The sequence below is a fragment of the Talaromyces proteolyticus genome (genome assembly GCF_021365285.1).
Source record: "Talaromyces proteolyticus strain PMI_201 chromosome Unknown BGW36scaffold_7, whole genome shotgun sequence".
Taxonomy (NCBI): domain Eukaryota; kingdom Fungi; phylum Ascomycota; class Eurotiomycetes; order Eurotiales; family Trichocomaceae; genus Talaromyces; species Talaromyces proteolyticus.
Genome location: NW_025764283.1, coordinates 1,750,504 through 1,770,723, shown reverse-complemented (window position 1 = coordinate 1,770,723; position 20,220 = coordinate 1,750,504). Strand labels below are relative to the sequence as shown.

Here is a 20,220-nt window from a genome sequence, read left to right as displayed (position 1 = left end):
TGAAAAATCTATTTATATGCATATACTATTAGAATATAAAGAGAATGGGAAGATCTTTTGTCTTAATAAGGCTTTATATGGATTATGTATTTCTTCATTATTTTGATAAAGAATGCTTACTGCTTTATTATTAGATTTAGATTTTTAAATAGTTCCTTATGAATTATACTGCATGAGTTAGAATAACATTCTTATTTTCTTCTATATTAATAATATTATTCTTACTTATCTGAAAAGAAATAAAGTCAAAGCCAATAATGTTATGATATAACTCTAGAAGCAGTATACCATCTCAGGGGATAAAGATTTGCAATGGTTTCTTAGAATAAGAATTATTCAAGATAGAAAGAAGAAGCGTTTATAGCTTAGCTAATGTAACAGGGATAGACCCAGGGAGCATGTTCAAGCCTAATCCGGCAGGACCGGGGGGCTCAGGGATACCCCGGGGGCAATTGTGATATATCACAATTGATACCATAAGACCCCGGGCATGATGCCAGTACCCCTCACCTCGCTATATATGCCTTTATCTAGTTAGATTAGGTATCAATGACCTGAGATAGGGACTCAGGCATATAGGCTTGGTTTCCCACCCGGAGGGAGGAAACCAAGCAATATCTTTTGTATAATCTTTGATATAACTTTCAATATAAGCCTACTCGGCTTCGAATAGCCTTCGGCTCGAAGCCTTCCCTAACTATATAACCTAAACCGATAACTCCCTCCCTAGTAGCATTGCTCTATAGCATCGATATCAATCGGTGAAGCTTCAACTCACCCACATCGAGTCTATCCAGACACCCCCGGACACGGTCCTGCCAGACCGTGTTACAGCTAAGTGGTCTATATTGAAAAGATTATTAAATTAGTAGATAAAGAATAAGATATTAGAATGTCTATAATAAAAAACAAATTATTTTTATATCAATATCAGTCAAGAGGAATCAAAATTCAAATACCAGCATAAAATTGGATCGCTTATGTACACTGCAGTCAATACCCGGCCAGACATCACTTTTACAGTATTCAGACTAGCAAGATTTCTTACTAATCCTACACTGAAGCATTTTAAAACAGTAGACTAGGTTCTTAATTATTTAAGGCTATATTTAACTTATACATTATAACTCAGAGGAGACAATAACTTCACTGTTGCAAGTGATACCTCATTCACTGATAATAGCCTTAATTAGAAAAGCTCTTAGGCCTATATAATGACACTATTTAGAAATATAATTAGATAGTGAATGAATAAATAAAATACTATTATAATATCAACTATTGAAATAAAATTATTAGCACTATCTTAAACAGTTAAGGAAGGTTTATACGTGTCTAGATTACTTAAAGAGTTGAATGTTCAATTAGATCAATATCAGCTTCATATTGACTGCAATAATATGCAAACCATTCAATTAGATCAATATCAGCTTCATATTGACTGCAATAATATGCAAACCATTCAATTAGTGAATTCTGAGATAGCATATCTTCAGATAAAGCTTTGGTATATCAATATTCATAACCATTAAATAAAGCAAGAGATTTAATAAGAGCGAATAAAGGTTCAATATATACTGACCAAGCAAATGAGTACAAATAGCCTTATTAAGGCGTTGGGTGAGGCAGATTTCTGCCAATTTATAAAGCAAATCAACCTTGTTGATATAACACGTTAATTGCAAGATAACGAGATTCCAGAACACGAGATTAACTCTATTGATATCTTATATTCTGACAAGAATTAATACAGCTCCAAATTTGATATTTGAAGCTGAGGGGGTATGTCAGATTAATATAGGCAATTTTGCAAGGCTCCGATTGGCTGCAGAGTCAACTTCAACTGGGCGAGAATGAGGCCAATTAGGTATAAACACGTTTTATAGTGAGAGGCTTGAATTCTTCAAAACTGAGGACAATTCCCCTAGTAATTTAGGAGCAAGTTTGTCCAAGACAAGCAATTAAGAAAGTTGCAATTATCTCAATTTATTCTAATAATTTTGGCGGTTTTTACCGGGTAACATCGCCCCACTAAATCTGACATAACCACATGACTAAAAAGTGTACTTACATCTCAAATCATGGGAAATTCGTTAATCAATCCAACACAGCTCTAACTAGTTAGTCACCAAATACCTTGGCCTCCTCACTGCCTTCCCTGCGCCTCCTCCTCCTCCTCCCTTTCATCTTTTGAAAATTTTATCGACTTCATTTCATTTTGCACCTTCAACTTCTCAAAATGGAGCAAATACTCCCAAATATCTCTCGACTAACACTTTCGACAAACACAACAGACCCTAACACCAACTCAGATATGCTCGAAGTGTTCCCACCATGGGGGGCATTCCCAGCAGAGCAGTATTTGCTGGTAAGTTAGCCAAGCATGAGCTCACCATTTTTGTCTTTATTTTGTATTTCTTATCGAGTTTCAAGCGAACAAAAAGAGTATTACAATCTATTGACACCAATTCCTTAGCATCATTGGGAGCCCTCTGAACAGAACCAAAACCAGCACCGCAGACTGATAAATGATTTTATCCACGCCTTAGACGATATTCCAGAGGAATGGATACGACCCTCACCCACGTCTGAGATAATGGCTATTACCCCCTCGGCATCCCAAATCCGAGAGATTTTGGCCCCTTGGCGCCCCCTCCAGTGGCGCTCGGTAGCATGGGAGATTTGGAATCAGATAAGATGCCCCAAATGGGATGATGAAGGTCTCAACATCTGGCTACGGACGCATTACGCAGAAGAAGCAGAGGAAACAGCTCGAGATAATATCAAATTGGTAGAATGGTTTAAGTCATCATTTGAAGGCAATCCCTATATGGACCCCGACACAGTCGATACGATGATGCGCTGGCAAATTTTAGATGATGAGTCTGTATTTAACTTTAAAAGTGCCTGGGAACGAGTATTTGAGATTATTCCTGAGCTCACCGGTCCAAAGAGTGGATTGTCGCGACGTTTCATGCCTAGGACAGATGGTTGGGGTCAGAATTACCGTGAGAAGATTCTCAGGGAGCCCGGGAAGAAGTGGCTTCCTTGCCGAGACTAGAAGACAGAGTCATGGCAGTTGAATGCAGCGATAATTGTGTACAATACTCGGCAGTCCATTCGTATCTTCTCGTTGCTGATGAGAAGACTTTTACCACGGACGAGCTTCTTATCCTCTACCTTGACCGTAAAGGGAACTATGTGCGTGAGTCAAGAATCCAACTTCCAGCTGATGATCTTTATACGCGAGGAGATATGATAAATAATGGAAAAATTCGTGACGCCCAGTACTGGACTGAGGATTCACCACCAGGAAGCTCTTTAAATCCAAAATACCGTGCACTAGGCGAGATTGGACGTGAACTGTACGGCGTGGAAGATCTGCTTCGAACTTGAAAGGTTTTCAATTACAAGTTAGCAATCAATTTAGTCTGGTCTCATACTTGTCCATGATTCCATGCTATTTGTAAGCAAGAGTGTTATAGCACAGGGATTTCTCTGCAAATGTATAGAAATACTTGATAATGAACCTGTAAAATCATGACACAGACTTGTAACCACAACTACATCGTCTACATCTACTGGCCCGGAGTAGACTGGTATTGCGAAAAACTGGGAGCATTCCGTTACGGGATTCCCACTTTTTCCCGTCACGGAACCCATTTGCTAAATGATTCGCCAAAAATAGGCAACAAATATTACAAAGTGAAGACCGGCGACATCTGCCAAAAGGTCGCCAACAGCAACGGCATCACTCATAATAATATAAAGATTAGCATTAATACCTCTATTAACTAGCTGTAGCTCTTGATTGGTACGATCGGTACAAGGCTAAGCATGTGGTATCATTCAACTAGAATACGAAGCATGAGGAGAGAAATTGGAAGTTCCAGATGAGTCGACCTGCTAAATTAGTTGAGCGACCCTGACTATGTACAGCCGCGCTTTGCGGTTAGATAACATGTGTGGGGCATGTGGCATGATAACCCGAACCCTAACCGCCTTAGGCATCCACATGCTGAGCCGGCTGTCACAGCCGAGATCTATACCACTGCTGTCATACATAGTTTTACTGAGGCGCTAAAAAGGCGCGCCTTAGCGCCAAGACTAATAAATAAGACTAAGCTAAAAACTGAAAAATATCTTGCTATAACGGTTATATTACAAGTATTTTGATTATCTTACAATAATTTAGGCCTAGTGATATATTATTATGGGTTGGTGTAAGCACAAATCCTTAGTGCTTCATTAAAACTACTTCAGTGCCACTGTAAGACGCCTTCTCTCCGGAGTTAGTGTCACCTAATGCAATGCAATGCATGTTGGTTTGAAACTGTAATAATCTAAACAGAAAGTCCAAACTTTCATACGTAAAGGCACGGGCACCGGAAAGTGGACCTCCGGCGGCGCAGGGACTGTGCCGCATGACTTGGGTATCAATGCAGGGGCTGGAAGCGCATTAGCCTTCAATAACCTAGAGTACTTTAGAAACAAAGAAAATCATACTGCACTGCGTGCGACGCTAAATAAATGCGCTAGAAAGGCTGCTAGGTGGTGCTTTCTTTTACATTGACAGAAAATTTCTTAGACCTAGGCACGCGTGAACAAGCGAGATGAATAAGCAAGACAATGCCGGATCTTCCTTTTACGTAGATGTTTCTGTATGACCATCGTGCGAGAAGGGTACTGATAAAACCGCGCCACCACCAGTGAGTGATGACGCGGTCCGTTCGTTTAGACTAAAGCTCTATTTAATACAAAAAGGTGTCCAGTGTGTAACGCTAGCTCTAATGACCAATAAAAGCATACTCCTTCTGTATATGTAATGGTAATTCATTAATAATACGACGACATAACTTTAGTGAAAATCACGATAGCATGACAAGGACTCGTACCTCTCCCGTAGCACCACCCACACCTTAACAAGAAACTCCCATTTTCCCTATGGTATCACTCCTTTAATAGACATTGCTGGAGTATAAACAGCAATACTCTCGCTCTTTGTTCTCCACAACACGAAGTCAATAGCTATTTCAACCCAATTCTAAAACGAAACGCATTTTGGCAAGATGACAGATCTTGGAGGGGAAGTAATTAATTTCCCGGAAATCAGGCCACAAAGCCCCATTCCTGTGGATGATGATCTGCGCAGTATGTGAACATGTTAATCTCATGGACACTGGCTAACGATGAAGAGTGATAGAGCCTGAAATCATTCCGATTGAGTTACAGAACTTTCCTGGACCTGGGGTACTGACAGTACATATTCTCAAGGGTTTTGGCCTCTCAGCCCCACAATATGGAGCGGTTTCGAAGCAGCCTGAAACTGGTTTCTCCAACGTCGCATCAAAAACTCCACGTGTAGCTCTTCCAATCACCAATCATCAAAGCCTGCTGCTGCCTTATGCCATCCTGGAGTGCGAAAAATCTGAAATCTTTATCGACGCCTGTCAGGGGACCAGAGAAAACCCGGATTGGATGCCAATGGGAAGGAAGAAGTTTGACATTTTCAGATCCGCGAAGTTGACAATACGTCTGTATGCGGGCAACCCGAACAGTCATTGCAGAGGAAGCCAGGATACATTTCTTGGTTATGCGAAAATGAATACTGTTTTTGGAGACGGAAACTCTCATCAAATGGAATGGCTGCCAATCGAGAATGGTACTGGAAAATTACTTGTTGAGGTCGAATACGAAAAGAAAAGGACGCTGCAGATCGAGACTTCGAAAAAATTATATAGAAGTGAATGCTGTCGCCTTGGCGTTATGCGTAAACTTCGAAAACTTTCAACTAATCGCTTCTATATGTCCCTTAATATCCAGAAAGCCGACATATTACCACACTGCGACGTAGTACAGTCATTCCTTTCACCAATCAACAATAGCCTCTTTATCGCACCACTCAAATTCATCGCACAAACGCGCTCACATTTCTGTTTATATTGGCCGTTCATTCCAGGTGGACATCTCTTCTACCATCTACAACAGCCGCTACGATTTCAGACTGAAAGAGCAAAGTTGTATGCTGCAGAAATCCTTATCGCACTGGAAAGGTTACATGAAGTAGATCCTTGTTATTACGAGTTAAAGCCCAAGAATATTCTCCTTGATTCCGTGGGGCATATCGTTCTGTGCGATCTAGGTTTTCTGCATCTAGAAACAAGGAACATAGAAAAAACGACAGATTTTACGATGGATTACCTAGCTCCCGAATTATTATCCGGCCACATATTGACAAGCACTGTCACCACAGCATCAAAGTGGTGGGCGTTTGGATCTTTCCTATTCGAGATGTTGACGGGTTTGCCTCCATTTTACGACAAGAACGCAGAGCAAAGACGTCACAATATCCTCAGAGAACCTCTTGGATATTCCAGATATTTATCAGCGTCTGCACAAGATATCCTAAACAAGCTGCTTTCTCGCAACCCAGGAGACCGATTAGGAGCGAATGGAGCATCTGAAATCAAAGCTCATCACTTTTTCGATGGCTTGGATTGGGGAAAAGTTGCACGGCAGGAATATGAACCAGTTTTCAAGCCTCATGAACATGAAACGACCTTTCGACAAGAAAAAAAACACCCAAGAGATAAAAATTGGCTAGAGAATCAATTCTCGGGCTGGAGCTGGAACACGCCGCCGGCTGTCAAAGGACAAACAGTTGTTGTTGAATCTTATGAAAGTGCAAGCGAAAAGAAAGGACAACCAGTTGTTGTTGAATCTCATGAAAGTGCAAGCGAAATGAAAGCACAACCTGTTTTTGAATCTCATGAAAGTGCAAGCGAAAAGAAAGATGACTGGGAGCTGGTGTGGCAACATGAGGACCAAAAATTCTATTTCTATAATCACTCCACAAAGACTAAAAAATGCATATTCTCAAATCGAGAGAAACAGTCTCAAAAGCGATATTTTCAAGCTAGGTCTAGGACGATCCAAGGTGGTGTTGCTTGTATCCACGATGTTCCTAATACCAACGTCGATACTTTTTTGCCAGATGCGGCGCAATGCCAGGAGGCGCTCGAAGCAGTGCTGGTAAATCAATATATGCATCTGATCCCCGCACTGCTGAAGAAATATACCATTAATCTAAATGTCAAACTTGAGTATGCTCATACAACACCAATAAATTATGTTACAGGACTGGAAGACGTTGAGACAGTACGACTATTTCTTGAAAATGGTGCCGACGCTAATCTGGAACATGGCTATACTATGGGAGGCCAGCCTTTACTGACAGCAGTAAAAAAAGGAAATCAAGAGCTTACAGAAATTCTTGTGCAAAGGACAGATCGCATACCTTGCACTAGAGCGTTGGGCCATGCTGTGAGCAAAAAGGATATCCCGATTGTCAATATATTGCTTGCGAACGGTGTGAAGTGCGATTTTGAAGATTCAGACCAACCGCCAGAACCTGGACCTTGCGTGCCTGATTGGGATTGGAATCTAAATACATTAATTGAAGCCAAATCCGAGCCAGACCAGTATATCCCACCACTAGTTAGGGCCGTCCTTTTAGGTGATGTGCACCTTGTTCAGCTATTACTTTCTTATGGCGCAGATGCCAATATCGGCTATCATAACTTGGTTGGCTCCCTACCAGACAGCTTTATTATATCTGATCATTTAAATATGCGTTGTGGAAGACCAATACAGTTGGCAATGGAACTAGGACATCTAGACGTGATTCAGCTCTTGCTCGGTTACGGTGCAGAAATTGATCTTGCTCAGCCAGTTTGGCAACATCACCACTGCAAAATGATACCCAGAGCAGCACATCACGAAATCACAGCTCAACTTAGGTCAGTAGCGGTATTGGTAGCCGACTGAGCTATGCATATCAACTGAGATCAAACTGAAGGGGAAAAGAGAGACCTAAAAATCTTTATTGGCCATAATATTCAGTGGCAGTTAACTTAGGACGATCTTACTATCCCACAACCTTAGACTCCATGGTACCTATCAACCCCAAAGTACGACTCAATGATGTCGCATGTCAGAGAATATGACATCTGCTCCCATTCTGAGCAGGATGCTGTTGTCCCCGGCGCAGCAGTCCCCGGTGTTGTCACCAAGAAAGCACCTACCACCTCAATGCTTACCAGAGCATATGCAATCCGGTACAAGAGCTTCATGGTTGCACCACTGACCAACTGGAACCTCGAATAGGATTCGACTAAAGCACGACTCAACAAAAACTTAGTATATTAGCAGAGAGACTGAGGCTACCATGCCCCTGTATAAAAATGTTTAGATACCTCAGATCTAGAAGTGCATGCCCCAGCCGCCGGCGGTGTTTTTTTTTTTTTTTGGTACATTCAGAGGGTTCTTTGAATGTGTCACTTTCCCATGCCATGGTTAAACGGAAATATCCGTGTAACAGGAAGATCTAGCATTGTCTGGCTTGTCATTAGTGCTAGACTCTAGACTACTAAATCCGTACTACTGTTCTCAGTACATCAATTGATATATTGGCACGGAATTTCGTAAAGAAATCTCGTAACCCATCTCAGTATACATGTCTGACAACTGGTTTTAACTTTTATATGAAAATTAATTATAAAATTAATCATTAAAAAGCTAAACATAAAAACAGAATTTAAATTAAATAATAACAGCTAGATGATTGTTTTCTGAGCTGTTAGACCCGAACCGTCGGAGTTATGTCGGAAATTGTGAAGAATTCCCGAGTTTTTTAACTTTAAACATGACACATATACTAAATGATCAAACACACTTGATACGGAACAGACGAGTCCCATCTGTTTACGATTTTGTTCCAGCAGTGGCAAAATATTTTGATAGGCTTGAACATTGGCTCTGAGGCAAAGAGGCTGGGGGGTTTTAATTGTCGAATCGACAATCCAACAAATTCCAAGTTCAACATCGGTTCCTTAGTCATAGGATTGGTTCTACTCAACCACACAAACAATTTTTCCCTTGGTTGTATTACTCTCGAGCAACTTATGCGCCTGCTCAATTTCCTCGAAGCGAAAAACCTTCTCAACAAATACCCGAAAGGTCTTGTCGCAAAATTTTGGCAATGCATGCGACACTAGGGTGTCACGCAATTTTCTTTGATACTCCTCATCCCGGCTGCGCAGGGTACTACCTTCAACTCGAATACGCTTGAATAGCAGGGGTGCAATATTCACTCCGTCCGGCAGCTTGCCACCACCCATCAGGCCCAGCAGTACGACGCGGCCATCACGAGCGGCCACGTCCAGATTGCCCTGGAAGTAGGTCGCCCCGATAAAGTCGATGGTGAGGTTGACACCAGCTCCACCGGTTGCTTTCTGGATTTCAGCAGACCAGTCTTGGGTGTGATAATTGAAGGCTGCTGTCACCCCGAGTTCCTTTTCGAGGAATTCAATCTTTTCCTTTGAGCCTGCCGTAGCATATATGGCTTTTGCCCCTGCAGCCTTTGCTAGTTGAATGCCGGAGATGGAGACTGAAGATGCACCTGCATGCCAGAGGACAGACTGACCGGGTTGGAAGTCGCCGATCAGAAAGAGCGCCTGCGACGCTGTGATCCATGTCTAGAGACTATTAGTGGGGCAATGCCCTATTTCATCATACAGGAATTTCAACATTACCTCCGGCACACCCGCAGCCTCTTCCCATGACAACTGCGCCGGCTTATGAACCAGCATCTTCGTAGAGACAGCAATGTACTCCGCGTAGGCACCTGAAAACGTCACAGCCCACAAGTATAAGCACAGTACCCGAAGGAAATATGAATCCCCAATATATAGAACCAACCTCCATATGCAAGTCCAAAAACCTCATCCCCGATCTTGAAATCCTCATGCCCTTCAGGCCCAAAGCTCTCAACTACACCGGAGAATTCCACGCCCATATTCTCAGGCGCCTGCGGTGGAAGTGGATATAAACCCTCTCGCTGCAGCAGATCCATGCGGTTCAGTCCAAATGCGCGGACTTTGACTAGAGCCTGGCCAGCTCCAGGAATGGGCTTGGCGATCTGGTCCACGAAGAGGGAGGTGGCAGGACCTTTTCCACCGCGTATCCCTAACGAAAAAAGTCAGGTTTGAGCAAAATTAATCAGTATGCAGCTTGCTGCTTGGACAATAGTAGCTAGTACACCAGTTCAACGCTGGGTAGTTTAGGTGATTGATGGCATTGTCAAGGACTAAACGCGGTGGCACAATTTTCTCCACTCACTTACCGATTGCTCGCATCATGTAGTATACGTTGATGAGGAATATATTCAAGGTTTTCTGTCGGATTCGGTGTGAACAAGTGACCTATACGAAATGTCTTAATATTTGTCGCAGGGCTAGATTGAAGATGACGTAACTTGACGTAATTGATACAGACTGTAACTATTGAGGGTTAGAGTGATCTTGTTAAGATGACCGGGTAAATCACTTTTATCACAAGTGGCAGATGGAAATACTATACGTCGGATCGATCTCAAGGACTATGCCTGATGATAGAAGCGGGCCGGGTCGGATCGGAGACAGATGCGGGGTCGGATGAATCTTGCATCATTGATTCCCAACCCTCATTTACTTTACCCATAATAATCAAGTGGTACAAGACCAAACGGTCGCTCGTCTGGGGTGAAATTACTACTTTTGGCTTAAACACCACTAAGGAGCTTAGGGCTCTACAGAAGGAGGTAGTTACTTCAAAACTTTGGCTTTGAAATTAGCTACGTCATTTATCGAATCCAGCGTGGAGACGATACTATAATTCAAACTTGACGTCCGGCGAGCAATCACAGGTAATAATATAAGTAGGGGTGTTTTTACACCTCTGAGATAGTCAATGGTAAAAGGAAATAAAGAATCAATTCACAGATTTTTCAGGTTAGTCACAAGGAAGTATTCCACAGCCTGTGTGGAAATTCGAGGTTATTTCCGTATATCAATCTATCGACTACCGGCTAAATATTTGCGGGTATGAGGCCGACCTTGACTCCATTCCGACTCTCTGTAGTAAGTCTAGTGCACTCGACATATTCTCTCACAGGATCTCGGTTCTCGAGCTTCTGGAATTCCCGCATCAACTGCACGAGGACATAGGCATTCTCTGTCAGTGCGATATCCATGTCTGGGCAAATACGTCGACCGGCAGAAAACGGCATATATGTCCAGCTGTGTCTTTCATGTCCATTATCCCCTATCCAGCGCTCAGGCCGGAATTCTTCAGCGTCATCGCCCCAGATTTCCTTGTGGTAGTGCATCGCCGCAAAGTCAACGTTGACGTTATCTCCTTTTGATATGAAGATTGGAGATTTTCCATCTGGCCCGCCGCCAGTTGGCAGGATGCAGTCTTCAGTGCATCGACGTCGATTGCCAGCCGCAGGCGCGTGAAGTCGGAGGCCTGACCAGAAGGCGAAAAGAGATCAATAAATAATTTCCATTCCACTGGGTGACGATACTTACTTTCATTTAGCACCGCTTGCATATAAGGCATAGAACGAAGGCCGTCACGGGTAACGGGCTCTTTAATTGCGAGTACTTCGGTTCTCGATTTATTCCATACATCGGGATGCCGTGCTAGATGAAATAAACAGGCGCTGAGGCCAACTGCTGCCGCATCACGAGCGGGTAGAAAGATGTTGAGAAGCTGGCTACAAATCTTCTCACGATCATCGATGGACTTGACAAGCTCATCGACAATGATGTATTGTTTTTTGTTCATTACGCTGGAGGACCTCGTATGCTCTCGCTGTCTTTCGATGGCCTCATCAATGTATTTCATGACTACGGCACGGACATCAGATGAAAGCTTTTCAAAAGTTGTGTCCCAGACAGTAAAAATCCATAGACGACCAAAAATAATTCGAAGACCGGTCCTTTTCAACACTGCGGCAAAGGTATCAAGAAGCTCATGAGCAGTGTCATCTGGAGTCTCTTTAAGAAGAGTATCTGTTGATTTTCCGAACACCATTCCTGTAGCGAGGTCAAGATACTAACAGCAAACTAAGTTAATATTCATATCTAATCTAAGACACGACCCCAAAATAGCATACCATAAGCTTGAGCAGACCTTGCAGCTCGACTGTGGAGCCATCTCGAGGAAGCCGCTTAAACATCCTATCGAGATGGACGTCAAGCGCACTCAGGTCGGATACCTGAGACCGTGAAAACATGGGCCCAATCAGTTTGCGTGAGTACTCCCACTACTCTCCGTCTGTGGTGAACACCCCGGGGCCCATAAAGGAGCCGGAAACCGCCATGCGCATCTCTTGCACACCGAATTTATTAAAAGATGTACCTAGAACCTCACGGATATTCTGTGAATCCATCGTCATAATCGTTCTCCTGCCCCACGAATTCACCTCGTACGTGAGACCGAGATATGCAAAACGGTTGCGCTTCCCAGCCCAGGAATTCCCGTCCTCTCGCTCTTTGAGTTCTCCCATGACATAGTCAAGGCCGAAAATTGGATCTTTGTGTGGATACCGTGGGGGTTTTCGGCAACCATGGCGGTGACATTTCACGGTGAAGTTGGCCCAAGCGAAGAGCTTTTTAAAGATCACAATGACGAGTAAGCCAAGTAGGGCAGTTGTGATCCACGAAGGCCACGCCATGTTAGCCAGCATAGAGCGGAGTGGCTCTCTCTTTCTTACTCTGGCATTCGGACTGGGGACGACGACGGGGTCGTGGAATGCTGTTGTGAAGCAAAAAAAGCGACAACACAAGAAGGCTTGGTGATTTCGTGGGTAGGCTAAGAATCATTTGAACACCGTGAGGATTACATCGGCGTCTACTTATTTCCTTAGCGCCAACAAATGAGACTCCTTCAACCACACAGATGATGGGTGCAGGCCGATCATTGATTGTAGAACGAACCAGTTGGAGGCTGACATTAATATCACAATGCCAGAAGTCAAGGTTGTTGGGCTTGCGTTCATAACGACATGAAAGGTTGAACGAGGAAGGTTAGGGTTAAGGTTAGGACTGACTGAAAAGTCGAAACCGCCTCAGACATCCACCTAGTGTCCTTCCCTCCCACCCCAAGAGCGTCAAGCATAAAATTTACCGAGTTACATGCTAGGACTTATATTTACCATTTCTTCGCTCACTAGCTCCATCTCTCAATTCCACCCAGCATAGTGGCAATGCTCGACGAACCGCTCCTCTAGAACGAGGACAAGTGGAAAGACTACTCCATGTTTTCCTAGTTCTGTTCACGTCAATCGGGGTTGTCACGGCTTGTCTTCTTGTTCTCTATTTCCTGTTCTACGGATTCTTGTATCTAAACTAACGTTGTCCTTCTAAACGAAGCGCATTTAGCATAGTCTATACCTATTAATGAAATTTCATATCTAAATGTTAGGCTCCAGATGTCAGCAACAGGAAAACTAAATCCAACATTGAATAAATCAAGAAACAAAAAACTTTTTTTATTTAATGTGCATAACCTTGCCTGCATTACTTTTAAACTTCTAGCAATAATCCCTATTTCTTTTCTAGACCTAGCTATTAACCTCAATGTGTACGTACTCCAGACATCGGACTCGAATTGCGAAGCTAGTGGTTACATGTATTTTTCGGTCTCTTTTTTATCAATAGGAATGCAGCAGTTTCCAATTGCCCGGGCCACATTCTTCATTTTCAAGCAAGGTTCAAAGTTTATTCAGCGATGATAGGTGTGAAAATGAGACATTCTCCACTGGTGAATTTTGAAGCATTGTGAATGACATGTACAACCCACTTTCACTACTGTCAAGTATACATTGATTATTTGGTCAGTTATTTATCACTATCTTATAATCGAATTTCAATGTTGCATAGACTATTGTTGCTGTTAGCCCTGCAGATATAGACACTATCTACATAAGCGGTCGCAAAGCTTTAGTATAGGGTAACAAAGCCATAAATAGCTCCTTATGAATTGCGGTACTACGCACACTAATACAGAATATCTCGGCTGATTTTTTTAAATTTCCCACGTTCTTCAATGGTCCAGACTCTACTTGATTCCGGCCTATCACCACCCAGTTACTATTCACGCTGAAAATCCAAGCATTCCAATTGGGATTACTTCTAAGATAGCTGCGTAAAGTAATGCTATGCTACTGGAATGGAATACGTATGGAAGCAAATGGACGAATTCTTTGACAACCCAGACTGACGGGTTCCTTGCTTTATATCTCTATTTCCCCCTTGCTTGAATTTGCAGCGGGTACGCAAAGAATTTAGAGTTGGCGTAGGACAGAGACGAATCTATGAACCGTGGGGTTAGATTTAACATTAGATAGAAACATATTTCCTCATAGATACATCAATTAATATACGTTCAGGGGATCTAGTATTTCCTCTAAATGACCGACACGAAATAAAAGGTACAAACAAAATGCCAAAGCTCAAGGTCCACCTCTGATTAAGCCCTGCTCACTACGTACACAACCCAGATGATAACACGGATAGCACAGAAACATCGAAAGTGTGGAAAATAAACACAATAATGAAATAATATACATGTCTAGGTGTGTTTTATTTGCGACCTCTCTTTTGGGGAGTACTCTATTATAGACACGTCTTGCAAACCATGAGAAGTGCCGCATTGCTGTCAATATAACGCAAGCATCCTAAAAATGATATTCAAATACAGACTAGATGTTGAAATTAGGTTTCACACCGTTTATAAGTCTAGTCAAAGGAAACTGAGATTTCATATATAACTCCAAAGACTCTCTGGATTTCTTGGAATTTCTCAAATTCATCAGGTGATATAACCCAAATACCTAAATGCCACGCGGAATATCTAGTCACTTTGTTTCTTATGTTAGCAATTTCTTGAAAATTGACAATCTATTTTTCCTTCAGAGTTGTCAATTGGAACTCCCCCCCCCCCCCCGAGTACGGCCCAGTACCCGTGTCTGTTGAAAGCAGGTGACCTAACTGCAGATATCTGCTATTGTTCTGTTGACGACCGTAGAAACCATCGTGAAGTTGTTCGATGATCAGTTGCGTTCGCCTCTCCTGCCGGAATGGATCAGCACTGGCACAGGATCACTACCGCCATCGAATACCACAGCGCTTAACACGTAGGGAGACTCGCAGAGGGCTTATCGACAAACCGATCTGGTATTCGTACCAGTGCTGATATGTTTGTATGAATTCTGTGACATTAATTCGGATGTACTTGGTGCGTTGGTTTATGACTCGAGACTGCCGGCGTCATCCCGCGCGCCGGGTGTTTCGTGACTGGCGATCAGCATTCTCTTGGGTTCATCCTCAATCTGTTGCGCTTAGAGAATATTGGGAATTAGTGTTAGGAATTTGGTGCTAAACGGCGCGATGGTGACTTTGACAGCTGAGAACTCAGGTGTTGAGTGCAACAGGGAGAGGACTAACGGATGTCTTATGCATCGAAGGGGGATGAGTAGGGTTAATAAAACTGGAGGAGGAAAGCGAGTCACGGTTTTTGGCACTTGTTAGGATACATTGGGTAAATAGTTCAAAATAATTTGACATTTATCTTTCATTTTTTTCATTGTGGTCTATTACTTTTCTTCCCCTACACTTTGGATGCTCCTAGAAAAGCCTAGCAAGGTCTATGAAAAATGCCACTTAACTGTTGGTTACATCTATCAATCCAGCCACAGATGGACATCAATTTGTAGCTTAGAAGATTGGATTAAACGTGTACGCATGAATGCTAAAACTCGCAACGGGGGTGCAATTTCATTTCATCTTGCAAGGAGTAAATAGCTTTCTAAAAAATATTAGGGTAAACTTCAAATTTCTCATTATAATCTTCCAAGTAGCAATATCTAGTGACGGACTGGCCCAGAGACCATAATTCCTTACTGTAACTGTAATCAAGGCCCAGGCTAGAACCATAATCTACTTGATACACGCGGCCTTGGAACGAGGGAGGTGGCGTGCCCCTTGGCGGCAGAGAGGGGTACGTGGAATGTGGTGCGACGCATCAAACCTGTCTCCCTTCATTACCAGGAAAATATCATCACCAAATAATGGAGCCTAGTCTCATGAATAAATGCGTCCGATTGGCCGCTCACAGTACAGTGCATCGATTGTTATGTGGACATGAAGAAAATCGCCAGGGGTCTAAATGTTAGCACCAATGAATGGCTGGATACTGGCGCCTGGATTCATGCGATTCGCGCCGCCCAGAACAAGACCGTACCTCATGATAATCTCTGAGTCAACGGTCGATGGAGGCGTTGCTGAATAACAGCGATAATTGTGCCCTTTCCATACACGACACGACAGCCCTTGCAGAACGCTGCTTTTCTACTGGAGGATTTATGGCGTTCTTGCGACGTGAGGCGTGGTGTGTTATCGCACATAATCGGCAGTTGCATGTAAAACATTTCGTTCGAATAAGACCCGAAGAATTTTCCTAGCATGCACGTCAGGCGGCGCCGAGGAAACAGCTTTCTTTCGCTCCACGTCGCACCGATGAGAAGGTACGGCAGGGCTCCTTTGATGCACGTATGTATATAACCATTGTTCCACACGACCGAACTTGACTCTCTTCCTCTTCCTTCACTCAAATCACACTCTTCCCCTTCGATGACATAAGGGTTAAGACGATCTTTCTTTTCTGTTATTCACCTTCACCCTCCATTCTTCAGGTTAATTTTTGCTTTTGCGTGGATTTCGAGCGTGTAGTATTTGCCACTCGTTTTGCGTCGCATACATCATCGTCATTTCTTTATATTCAGTTATTGCATAGACCCATCCAAATTTAGATACCCATTTCCACTGTCGTCCAGACTTCGCATATCCATTCCATGTCCTCTGCAACTGTCAGAATAAGTTCTGTTGGAAAATAATATCATACGACCATCACTATGAAGAGATGCGAATGTTTTTCGCCAGTACTCCAATGGCTGAAGTCGTTATTCCAGCGTGAGAAAGAGCCGCAGAGAATCATCGAAATCGTACGTCTTTGATCGGGTTAATGAATGAGTGTCGATTGACTTGTGGTGTTTTCTAGGGACCTCCGACCAATTTTCGAAAGGAAGAGTTTACCTTGCCGTTATCAGACGACGAGTGAGAAATGCCTGATTATGTGGAAATTGAATATTTCTTCTGACTTTATAGCAGTGCCACCCTGTATCGCCAGGACAGTCATGGCGTCCTCGCAGAGAAAGAAGCGGCGCGACAATCGATCATTTCTCAAAAGCCGTCAAGACGAGATCAGTTGAGAGCCAAACTCATCGGAATCGGTGCCAAATTGACCGTATGATCTACAACTGCCGGGCGTGGATATTCAAGCTTCATGGATCAAATGGAGCACGCTTTGATCAAACAATTGGAGTCTCAGAGACTACACGTATAATTCAAACCACCATACAATCACGCACGATGGAACCGGAATCTCCTTTGTCACACCAAGAATGTCGGAACGTTATTGAGACGCGATTTCTTTCCGCTATTATCCTCAGCACGGTGCCTCGAATGAGAGGATGCATTTGATAATGACCTTCTAGGCTGGCCCTGTATTATATTATGAATTGAGAACTTTTGTTCCCTAACTTCTTCCTTTACTTCAATCGAACCGTCTATGTCATCGAGTAAGATTCTCTTTCTGGGTTTGGTAAAGTTCATGCCGCAACTTGTGCGAGGACTAGTGGATGTTGAATCATTGCTACTGTATACCTCCTGTATATGTGACTTTTTCGAGAGTGTGGGCGGCTGATCACTTGTAGCGGACCGTGCCGACTCGGAAAGGGAAGGTCTCATGTGATCTTTATTCATAGCAGTGTGTTGACGAATTGATGGATCTATACTCGCCTCCTGAGACCATCCTTTGATAATAGACGGCCTAGTACGCAATGAAGATTGTGGTAAATGATTCGGTCTCGACGATCTTGACTCAATTATTTCCAAATCATCGTCCTCATCTGACGATGACATCGCCACAGGGTCAACAGCAGGTTCCTCCCTAGAAGTGGTTTGAGTAGGTCGATATGTGTCACTCCTTTGCCTGGCAACTTCGGGGCGATATCCAGCTGCTGCTCTGGTATGCGACCTGATACCATCCAGCCCAACAAGCGACCTGTTCTTTCGCGGACTAGTCATCAGCGTATGTAGCGAAGTTCCGTACCACGGATCATCATCACGATCCTCCTCAAGGTCACTACCCCCGGTTTCTTCAACGTCGTCGGAATCTGTGCGCGGCCGTCTTGGGGTAGCCAAGGCTTGTCTTTGTAGTTCGTGGATATTCTCTGATTCCTTCCGCTTCAGTGCCTCCTTGCTCATGGCGGTTTTTCCATCCGTTGGACGCGACAAGTTCCTGATTACAGACGCATTTTGTTCTTTTGCCTCTTTCCTTCGTCGTACGTATTCGGCTTGGTGCAGATGTCTGGTAAATAGCTGCGCGACGGCGTAGAATTCGTCCTCGACCATAATATACATATCATCATTGTCAAATCCTTCTCGTATATACCTTTCCCCTCACTATGATTAGTGCCATGTTAAAAATCTTGGGTCCCGCAGAAAACTAACTCTTCAATCGGAGGTGCATAGACTGGGGATGTCGGGGGACTTCGCGCTGGAAATCATTATTAGTCCGCGCATTCGAATATAGATCGTAGCAAAACACCTACAGGATCTCAAAACATCCAGATGCCTTGGGGTTTCCCATGGAGCCGATACTTGGTTTCCGTTAATTTCAGTGTTCCTGGTTGGTGTATGAGGGCTGCGTCGTCGCGCGCGAGGAGTCGGCGTGCCGTCGCGTTGACGAGTATCTTGCCTGTTATCGTTGGCGAGCCAGGGAAGCGAGCGGGGCATAGTAGCGAAAGAAGAAGCTTTGAGCTTCTAATGAATAACGCTATAATAATAAAGACGTTATGCGATACATGATTGCCGACGCTCGTGGATAATATAATATGATAGTAATGACGGGTGAAGGCGGTGCAGGTAGTGAGGAAATGCCCCACGCGCTTTATACCGGATCTTCTTCCAAAGCGTCATATGGCACAAGGTGCCCTACAAAACTACGGTCATTTTGTTCCAAATATTGTCCAGAATTTTGTATTCATATTGTAAGGTATCTGATCCCGCCAAAAAAGTGAGTATTTAAGCATTCTTTAATGTAGCATCACCAATTCCCAAACGCCTTCCGTAACGTGGTCGTCATAAAAAGTACAATAAATGATAGGAAGTTTGTCGCGATTTGTACCAATCTTCTTCAATCTCGATAAGATTCACGAATATATTTAGGCCTCGCCCGGACGCTTGCTGTTGCAGCTGACGATCTTGACCTTTTCGGCCTGCACGGTCTGCTGATTGTCAAGTTTGAAGGTGACGTCTTTGATCAGGAAGGTCCAGACTTCGTCGCAGAAACGATAAGTATCCAAGTGACCCTATTAAATAGAGAAATATAGCATCATGTAAGCCAAAGTTTCATAGCCTGCATCAAAGGGCAAGGGCTAGAAGGCAAAAGTGAGGTTACCTTGAAGGTCAGTCTAGCCCGCACTTTCTCCGCAAGGACCTCTGTCACAACACGGTCGTAGTTGGAAAGAATCTTCATAGCCAGTTGAGGCTCGATACGGCCATCGTTGATGAGATCATCGAGCGTATCTGTGAGCGAAAGCCCGAGACTGCAGAGAGCGAAATTCAAAACGTTAGTCAGCCACGAAACAAATCTAGTTTAACAAACTGCCTGTCAAGCCAAGGAAGCGGCATCTGAATATACCTGCTACCGCGATAGAGCTCGTAATAAGCCTGAGAGCTCATCTTTGGCGACGTCGACGAGAGAGATGGAGGTTGAAGAATGGGCAGTTTAGGATGTTTATGGGATTTGAGAGACGACCAAGAGCAAGGCTGACTCATACTGCCGCTAAATGATCCTGACCAATCAATTACCCCTATGTGACAAGGCGGTAAGAGACCAATCTTCGAGTCACGTGAAAATATAATCTATTAATAATTCAATCATATTAATACTGTTGATGCGTCGCTCATCTTAATTTTCTCGTCTCACAGGTCATGGCTTCATAATATCCCTATTCCCACCAAATACCATGATGCTATTCCTTTATGTAACTGCTATTTTATACTGATAATAAACCTCATGACGTTAAATGTTTTGGCTGGCCAGTATATTCCAGATGTCGCCGAAAAACAATATTCGCTGCCTTCGTCCGAATTTCAACAATGGCCCATTCGCTGGATTCACAAACATATTCGAAGTGGGCGATTCGCCTTGATTGATTATTTCAAATAAAAATTGAAATAGGCAATAATTTTCCGCCCTATGATCTCT

At 43.4% G+C, this 20,220-nt stretch overlaps 7 protein-coding genes across 7 annotated transcripts; 3 read left to right on the top strand and 4 right to left on the bottom strand.

Moving 5' to 3' along the window:
• Nucleotides 1-1,951: 1,951 nt before the first annotated feature.
• BGW36DRAFT_381163 (uncharacterized protein) lies at nucleotides 1,952-3,895 on the top strand. Its single transcript, XM_046216400.1, has 3 exons — nucleotides 1,952-2,368; nucleotides 2,477-3,008; nucleotides 3,029-3,895. Exons 1-3 carry the CDS (start codon nucleotides 2,240-2,242, stop codon nucleotides 3,394-3,396), a joined length of 1,029 nt encoding a protein of 342 aa, XP_046071454.1. The 5' UTR covers nucleotides 1,952-2,239; the 3' UTR covers nucleotides 3,397-3,895.
• A 1,174-nt stretch (nucleotides 3,896-5,069) lies between these two features.
• On the top strand, nucleotides 5,070-8,166 carry BGW36DRAFT_428522 (uncharacterized protein; the record flags this gene model as incomplete). Its single annotated transcript, XM_046220563.1, has 3 exons — nucleotides 5,070-5,151; nucleotides 5,204-7,809; nucleotides 7,945-8,166. The coding sequence occupies 3 exons, from the start codon at nucleotides 5,070-5,072 to the stop codon at nucleotides 8,164-8,166; spliced, it is 2,910 nt and encodes a 969-aa protein (XP_046071453.1).
• A 403-nt stretch (nucleotides 8,167-8,569) lies between these two features.
• BGW36DRAFT_381153 (quinone oxidoreductase) lies at nucleotides 8,570-10,503 on the bottom strand. The gene is made up of 5 exons (XM_046216399.1): nucleotides 10,336-10,503; nucleotides 10,184-10,262; nucleotides 9,760-10,026; nucleotides 9,594-9,685; nucleotides 8,570-9,536 (listed from the first exon to the last, which is right to left on the bottom strand). The coding sequence occupies exons 2-5, from the start codon at nucleotides 10,197-10,199 to the stop codon at nucleotides 8,910-8,912; spliced, it is 1,002 nt and encodes a 333-aa protein (XP_046071452.1). The 5' UTR covers nucleotides 10,200-10,262; nucleotides 10,336-10,503; the 3' UTR covers nucleotides 8,570-8,909.
• A 403-nt stretch (nucleotides 10,504-10,906) lies between these two features.
• On the bottom strand, nucleotides 10,907-12,559 carry BGW36DRAFT_398048 (putative cytochrome P450; the record flags this gene model as incomplete). Its single annotated transcript, XM_046218357.1, has 4 exons — nucleotides 10,907-11,346; nucleotides 11,409-11,937; nucleotides 11,999-12,148; nucleotides 12,173-12,559. The coding sequence occupies 4 exons, from the start codon at nucleotides 12,557-12,559 to the stop codon at nucleotides 10,907-10,909; spliced, it is 1,506 nt and encodes a 501-aa protein (XP_046071451.1).
• A 4,239-nt stretch (nucleotides 12,560-16,798) lies between these two features.
• Nucleotides 16,799-17,196, top strand: BGW36DRAFT_428519 (uncharacterized protein; the record flags this gene model as incomplete). The annotated part of the gene is made up of 3 exons (XM_046220562.1): nucleotides 16,799-16,888; nucleotides 16,945-17,000; nucleotides 17,055-17,196. 3 exons carry the CDS (start codon nucleotides 16,799-16,801, stop codon nucleotides 17,194-17,196), a joined length of 288 nt encoding a protein of 95 aa, XP_046071450.1.
• Nucleotides 17,197-17,336: 140 nt separating this feature from the next.
• On the bottom strand, nucleotides 17,337-18,743 carry BGW36DRAFT_428518 (uncharacterized protein; the record flags this gene model as incomplete). Its single annotated transcript, XM_046220561.1, has 3 exons — nucleotides 17,337-18,399; nucleotides 18,459-18,504; nucleotides 18,560-18,743. The coding sequence occupies 3 exons, from the start codon at nucleotides 18,741-18,743 to the stop codon at nucleotides 17,337-17,339; spliced, it is 1,293 nt and encodes a 430-aa protein (XP_046071449.1).
• A 229-nt stretch (nucleotides 18,744-18,972) lies between these two features.
• Nucleotides 18,973-19,740, bottom strand: BGW36DRAFT_381146 (transcription initiation factor IIA, gamma subunit-domain-containing protein). The gene is made up of 3 exons (XM_046216398.1): nucleotides 19,651-19,740; nucleotides 19,408-19,555; nucleotides 18,973-19,318 (listed from the first exon to the last, which is right to left on the bottom strand). The coding sequence occupies exons 1-3, from the start codon at nucleotides 19,689-19,691 to the stop codon at nucleotides 19,172-19,174; spliced, it is 336 nt and encodes a 111-aa protein (XP_046071448.1). The 5' UTR covers nucleotides 19,692-19,740; the 3' UTR covers nucleotides 18,973-19,171.
• Between the last annotated feature and the right edge of the window lie 480 nt (nucleotides 19,741-20,220).